This window comes from Buceros rhinoceros, unplaced genomic scaffold (genome assembly GCF_000710305.1).
Source record: "Buceros rhinoceros silvestris isolate BGI_N320 unplaced genomic scaffold, ASM71030v1 scaffold18324, whole genome shotgun sequence".
Lineage (NCBI taxonomy): Eukaryota > Metazoa > Chordata > Aves > Bucerotiformes > Bucerotidae > Buceros > Buceros rhinoceros.
Genome location: NW_010409043.1, coordinates 10,601 through 17,576, shown reverse-complemented (window position 1 = coordinate 17,576; position 6,976 = coordinate 10,601). Strand labels below are relative to the sequence as shown.

At 44.3% G+C, this 6,976-nt stretch overlaps 1 protein-coding gene across 1 annotated transcript in view; it reads left to right on the top strand.

Moving 5' to 3' along the window:
- The window catches only part of PSMD1 (proteasome (prosome, macropain) 26S subunit, non-ATPase, 1), a gene marked incomplete at its 5' end in the record, with an annotated part of 70,410 nt that extends 64,855 nt beyond the window's left edge, over positions 1-5,555 (top strand). Inside the window, 4 exons of the mRNA XM_010135109.1 lie at positions 51-143; positions 2,453-2,599; positions 4,415-4,569; positions 5,344-5,555. Coding sequence (XP_010133411.1) covers positions 51-143; positions 2,453-2,599; positions 4,415-4,561 — 387 coding nt within the window. The remainder of the gene's footprint in view (positions 1-50; positions 144-2,452; positions 2,600-4,414; positions 4,570-5,343) is intronic.
- Between the last annotated feature and the right edge of the window lie 1,421 nt (positions 5,556-6,976).

The window sequence follows — 6,976 nt, the reverse complement described above, 5'->3', positions numbered from 1 at the left end:
TGCATGCCTGCTGAATGCCTTCTCTGTTGACATATCCCTATTGTTGACAGGTTTCCACTGCTGTGCTGTCCATCACTGCAAAAGCCAAGAAGAAGGAAAAGGAGAAGGAGAAAGAGAAGAAGGAAGAGGAGAAGATGGAAGTGGTAGGTGAAATATTGAGTCTTCAATGTCTTCTCCCCCCCCCATAAATGCAGAAGGTGTGTTATGAAACCTGGCACCCGCTTGAGATTGTCCCCTCTGCCACTGGTGTTAATTCTGAGCAAAGCATAGCGCACGTTTCAGTGTGCTGCCTACATAGGTTAGCATCTTTACTCTGTGTCTGCATGTGTGCACAATGTTAAAGGCAAGAGGTGGTATTATTTATGAATCCATTATTTCTGAGAACTAAATCTTCCTCAACATTGTAACTAACTGATTTCCTTAAAGGTAGAAGCTCGTTTTGACAAATTTATATGCGTTTAATTGCATGAACCTTTTGTGCATTATTTCATTGCCTGCTGTTTCTAGACCAAGGGAATTTTATCCATGTACTTTTCTTTTTAATGTGGAAAAAGTCTTAATAATTTCACATCCTTGGTATATCTCTGACCTTTTAAAAAGAACTCGGTGTTGTAGCATTTGCTTGATGGTGTCTAATTCTAACGAGCACTGAAGATTTTAAAATTTCTGTTTTCATACATGCTTAACCCCCCATTCTGAAATGTTCATCTTTTTGACAGCAATTTCTTACATGCTTTGCCCATTTATCAAAATGCCAAATGTTTATTCACACTCTTCTCAGAACCAGTTGAGCTTTGAGCACAGGATCCATACATGGCCCAGAAAGTTATGGTGGTTCCTTTGTTTCTCTGATAATTTCTTTCAGCTCATAGACCTGGCAGTGGTCTATGAGTCACCCTCATCTGTGAATAAATGTGTCATCCTGGAGCAAGCCGAGGGATAGAGAAATGGCTGGATAATGAATTCTCTGGTGGTTGCTGTAGTTTGGAAAACATTTGGTAGCTAGAATTCTTGCTGTATCCTGACAAAAGACCCTTCCTTTTGTGCTCTCCTAACAGATACACGTATGCCAAGATCAACTGTGAGTTGGAAATAGGTTATGCTGACAAGCTCAGTAAAAACCTTTCTGATTGCAGTTTAATATCTATTTGAGAAAAGTAGTCACACAATTTTTTGCCTCTTAATTTTAAAAAGAAACACAAAAATGGTATGTGAAGGGAGTGTGGCATAAAATCAAGGGTGTATGTGTAAAATAACCTTCTGAGACCTACTTAAATGCAGCCATGTTGTAGGCACTGAACTTCTTACACTTGGTCCAGAAAATGAATTGTCTCTATGCAAGGTAGAATCTCTGGGGTTTTGTGGGTTTATTCCTTTATCAAAGTTCCTTCGACACCAAATATTGCCCTTTTTTAAAATTATTCTTACAGCACTATATACTAAGCAAAATATGCTGAACAGATGCTTTTTTCTTCTAAAATTGTTACAACTTACAGTTAAGTACAGGTGTTGAGAGGAAGCAGTGTATTCGAAGGGATTCACGTCTCTGTGTATGCCCCAGATGTCTGAAAAGTTTTTTTGCTGAATCGAGCAGTAAAAGGAGGCTAGTAAAAAAGGAGCTTGCTGCCACCTGCTGTGTTTGAGTCAAGTGCTTTGCCATTGTCCTGAAGTTTTAGAGGTATAATTGCTTTTCTGTTTTTCTTTTAGCCTGTTATATGACCAGTAATTCATAGCTTCCCAGAGACCTGCCCAGCGACAAGCAATCACTGTACCACAGAACATCCTGTCTGCTCTTACAGCGTGAGCTGTGCATTTGGTGGTGTTCCTGCTCACTTGTTTCCTATTGGCTCTTTCCATCTCTTCTACAGTCTTTTTTGTTTGCAACTTGTATGTTCCTGAGCAAGAGGGAAAACATGATCCATATTCTTAAGTATGTAAAGGATTCAGTGTTTTTTCCTTCTGAGCTTTTGCCTCCAGCTGCTGAGTCAATCGGTAGAGGAGGGCTTAACAGTGGTTCCCTGGGGAGTCACTGAGCTCGAGTCGTCTTGACTGAGCTGCCAGGAGTGTGAAACATCAGTGACAGCTTTATAGCTGTGAAAGTACAAGGGCAGGTTTTGGCAATTTTTGTGAGCTCAGTAATGGTATTAAAGGATCTTCAGTTGTGAACAAAAAGTCATGCATGAGTTTACTATTAGAAAGGGAACCCAGAGGTAAACTGCTCCATTACCACCTTGTTGAACTAACTTTCACCTGTAGTTGAGAGTGAGGCCTTGCCTTGGTGAGAACACTTAGATGCACACTGGCATTGCTTGTGCCAGCTGGTAGATACACGTCAGCTTGTTCCTCAGCAGAAGGATGGTTTCTCACCATCCTCTGAAATTGTTGCCTGGTTGTATCTTACCCTTCTGAACTGTGACGGGATTAGTCACGCCATTGTTCTCCTCCTCCACAGGATGAGACTGAAAAGAAGGATGAAAAAGAAAAGAAAAAAGAGCCTGAACCCAACTTCCAGCTTCTGGACAACCCAGCCAGGGTGATGCCTGCTCAGCTCAAAGTTCTCACTATGACAGAGAGCTGCCGGTATCAGCCTTTCAAACCAGTAAGTGCCACCTTCCTAATCTGTGTGCTTGACAGAGTGTTCCCAGTGCTGGGCACATAAGGACCCAGAAGTTCTGTGTGTACACAGGATGCCGCTCTCAGCTGGTGTGTATCTGAAATGTATTACAGGGATGTGCAACTTCACTGTCTCCATATTCGCTTTTTAATGTCCCTCTCCGAAGGATCACATGCAGTTTTGGTGGGGAAAGCCAGTGCTAATGCTGCTTTATTTTTTCTTCTACATAATGTCAAACACTGCAGCTTGGAAACCAATCAGACATACTCTGTATTAATGCCATTGCTGGGGACATAAAGACAGACCCATGATCTTTGTGATGAGCCAAGAAGTTGTACAGGTTCATTATAAAAGCAGTGAAATATATTAGGACTTGTGCTGGAGCTCTATTATCCTGCAGTGGGGTTTATACCTGCGTGGAGGGTTTTTTTCATTAAACAGATTTCCTGTTCAGTTACATCTGACCTTAGAACAGTGCCTTCATCGCCTCTTAACACAGAGAAGAGATAGTATGTGACTGTCAGATGGAGGATGAAAAAGATCTTTTAGCATTAAGCCCAAGGGGTAACTAACTTTTCTGTGAGGTGCTCAGATATTTTGGAAAGCTAATAAGCTTGTTCCTGACTTCTAAATCTCCTGAGTCAAATTCTTCTGGCCTTTATTTTTGTTCAAGAAATAACACCCTTGACTTGCCCCTTTTGCAGGATTATGCATGGGAAAATGATGTTCGAAAGTAGTAACATTTTTTCCAGGAAAATAGTTGTGTTTTTAATAAATGATTTTCCTGGAATTCTGTCAGTACATTGGAATTCTCTGTGTATCATCCCCTTCTGAAACACCTACTTTAGCAAAGCTGTGGAAGGGGTTTTTTTTAGTGTCTACCCTTTAAAAAGTGGAGGTGACCCAACTGGTATTGGGATTGCGAAGATCAGCTGTGTGGTCCAGTAGGTGTCCATTTATGCAGCTGAAACATGAACATACGCAGCCAGCTGCTTCAGTTTCTAAAGAAACAGAGTCCGTGGTGAGAAGAGTGCAGTTTCCTGCCTTAAACCCTCATAAATAGGTTTTGAAGAGGGCAGAACAGTGCAGGTTTTTGCTGGGATTAGGGTGTGTAACCACGGAGGCTCTCGAAACGGAGCTGTTCTGGACCTTTGCTCTGCTTTCGTGAATGCCAGAGTAAAAGGGCTCTTTGAAATGCTGTTTATAGCCTGGAGTCCTGCGGTGATCAAAGCCATGATCCCAGCCAGATGTGACCAGACTACCTCTTTGCACCTTGTCTTTCAGTCCTGGAGACGCTCAGATTTGCTTCAGCCTGCCTGGATGTTTGGTTGTGATCTTTGTAATTATTTCACTTTTGGTTTTACGTGGTTCTGCTAATAGGATTCGATTCCTCACTCAGTGGAAGCTGGTGATCAGATTGGTCTCTGCTTCAGCCTCCTGGGAGTCACCTACAACAGAGAGGCTTCACTAAGCTTTGTTGCCCTGAAAAGATGAGCCTTATAAATCAATTACAGTTCAATTAGTTTTCGTGTGGAAAGGCCCAGTCTGGGACTGGGGTGAAGCTGTGAATCCAGGTGCCATCTTCCATCGATCTGAGACTTAGTTAGTGGAGAAACAAACGGTAGCCTGGAGAGGCTCTGTCTGTTCTATCCCCTTAGCAGGCAGGGATCTGGGTGAGTGTCTCTGAAACTAATGCCTGCTGAGGTGTCTCATATGGCCTAGGATAAACCCTATGGCCACAAACACTCCACCATGAGGCAGAGGCAAGCAGCTCTAATGCTTACTGCACTTGTCTTGCAGCTTTCCATTGGAGGCATCATCATTCTGAAGGACACCAGTGAGGATATGGAGGAGCTGGTTGAACCCGTGGCAGCTCATGGTCCGAAGATTGAGGAAGAGGAGCAGGAACCTGAACCACCAGAGCCCTTTGAGTACATTGATGATTAAGACCTCAGGTACAGTGTAGTGTGCATTTATTAATGCCCATGAAGGAAGAGCTGCTTTGGATCAACTGAAGCAGTCACGAGCACCAGATCTGGAAGCGTGCTTTGTCCCAATTTGAAGAGGTTGGCAGCAATAAAAGAGAAGTCCAGTCTTCCAGATCAGGCCTGTTGTAATGGGTCTGGTCTCTAATTTTGCAGGCCCTTGAGTACAGCCCTGCTGGGCAGAGTTAGAGCAGTGCATGGAGTCACAGGCAACAGCTGAGCTGAGAATAATCAGCTCATGAAAGAGGTTCCAGAGGGACAAGTGGTTTGTGTAACAAAGCTGTCATCTACTTGACAGTGTGGCAGGATTGGTCGAAAGAGAGCTGCTGCTCTGATTTCTGGGGCTGTCTTGACTTACCAGCAGTTCTCAGCAGAATTTAAAGACGCTCCAGTCACAGGCTCTGTGGTGCTTTCTGAGCCTGACATAACGAGACTTGTAGATTTCTTCCAGGCAACAACTGGCATGATTCTTGGGTTCCTTCGTTAAAGTGCTTGAACCGATGTGCAAGTTTCTCACTGAGAGGCAGAACCCCTGTTGCTTTATTTCCAAATATGGGCTGGCGTGTCCCAGTGCTCCCAAAGGCAAAGATTATGTACTTGAACGGGTGGATGGGCAGGCAAACAAACTCCTTGCTAAAAACTGTAAATGTTGCATCGTTGGCAGGCTCGAGTGAGTGTGTGGGGCCAACCACAAGATGTTTAGTTAAATGTGTTGCTTTTCTGGTTTCTCTCTCCCTCCTCCAGGATCATGTCCTCTAAAGAAGACATTATGCTTGATGTCAGACAGACAGACATGAAAACCTCCCTATCAAGATCTGCCGTTCAGTGCATGCAGCCCCAACCTGTGCTGAGCTAAGCTGATAGTCTGTGTTTTATGGCTGAAGAACAGATATATGCTATTTAGTGTACTCTTTCACAAAACCTTGTTTTCAAATAAATATATTAAAAACTCTTGATGGAAAACTTGCTTAAAAAAAAAATGAGGAAGCCAAACAACTTCTGTTCTGCTCACCCCAAATGTTAAAAACTAGACCCAAGTCATGCATCTTCCTTCAGCAAAGCTTGACTGACTCTGCTCCAGTGTAGAGTGGTTGGGGTCTGGGCACATCTCTAGCACTCATTAGGCTGAGCAGGGTCACCAGCTCCAGTCTGGCCCAACCACAGCACTCCTGCTACAGCAAGGGCAGGTCTCCTTGCCAGCAGCTCTCCAGATGAGGTCTGCTTCCATGTGACTTCTCTGACACTCGCCTTTCCCCTGGCTTGTACCGGTTTGATAGTGTGAGGCTGACAGAAGGGCTCTGGGTGTAAGTGATGGGGAAATGGGGGCATGTTTCTCTTTGTTTTACAGAACCCCTTTTTTCCCCCATGTGCTTTCACCAATACAGATATAACAGCTGATGTGAGCAGACAGCTAGAACTACATTTCAGGCCTAGATGGGGTGAATCCAGACGTGCAAGTTGTTACGCTGATGTGCACCGCTAGCCAAGGAGGGGGTTTACAGTCAGGGGTGGGGAATGAGCAGCAGTCAGAAGGAAGGAATGCTGCTGGACCGTTTGCTGTCCAGCCAGCCCTTCACCTGTTGGGCTGTAACACTTGAAAGGGTGTGTCACCGGTAAGTGGCCCTGGTCAGCTGTAAGCTAAGTGCCAGGTGAAGCTCCATCACTTGAAACAGCACTTACATGCAACAAAAATCTCATTCTGTGTATGTTGGGCATGTTGTGCTCTGTGAACATTCCATGAGCTCATGTGCATTGGTAGAAATGGAAGACAAATCTTGCATGTAGTGCCTGGGAGCTTTCCCAGCAGGTGGTTTGTTTTGGTGAATGTTAGTGCAGGAATAGAATAGTCTGCCTTTGTTCTCTGCAAAGCTGAAGCTACACGGAACAGAAGTATGGGACTGAAAGCCAATTTTGAGTCAAGAGTCCCTGAAGTTGAAATATTGTCTCAGTAAGGGCGCTGATCAGAGCTCACCATTCCCAGCGTGATCCAGATGTGTTCTCCAATGGGGCAGAGCCAAGAATGAACCTGAAATGGCTACAGTGTTACTGTCGGTAATACTGGAAACGGAGGGCATCACTGCTCTAATCCCATGGTCACTCAAAGTGAGACCTGCTATTGTGGTGCAAGAAACAGAAGCTGGACAAATACACATTGCGTTTTCTGATGCTGTAATCCCTTCCCTTTGGACGGTGCCTGTAGCCCATCTTCCTCCTGCATGTTCTGCTGACACCAGCTGCTGTGGTATGTGGTGTTTGTCAGGTGATTTGTTAGTAATGCCTTATGTCATCTTCCAAAATACTTTGTAGAGTGGAGGACACTGGGAAGAGGAAAAACCCCTCATTTCAGGTCATTCAGCAACCTGCCAGATGACCAGAT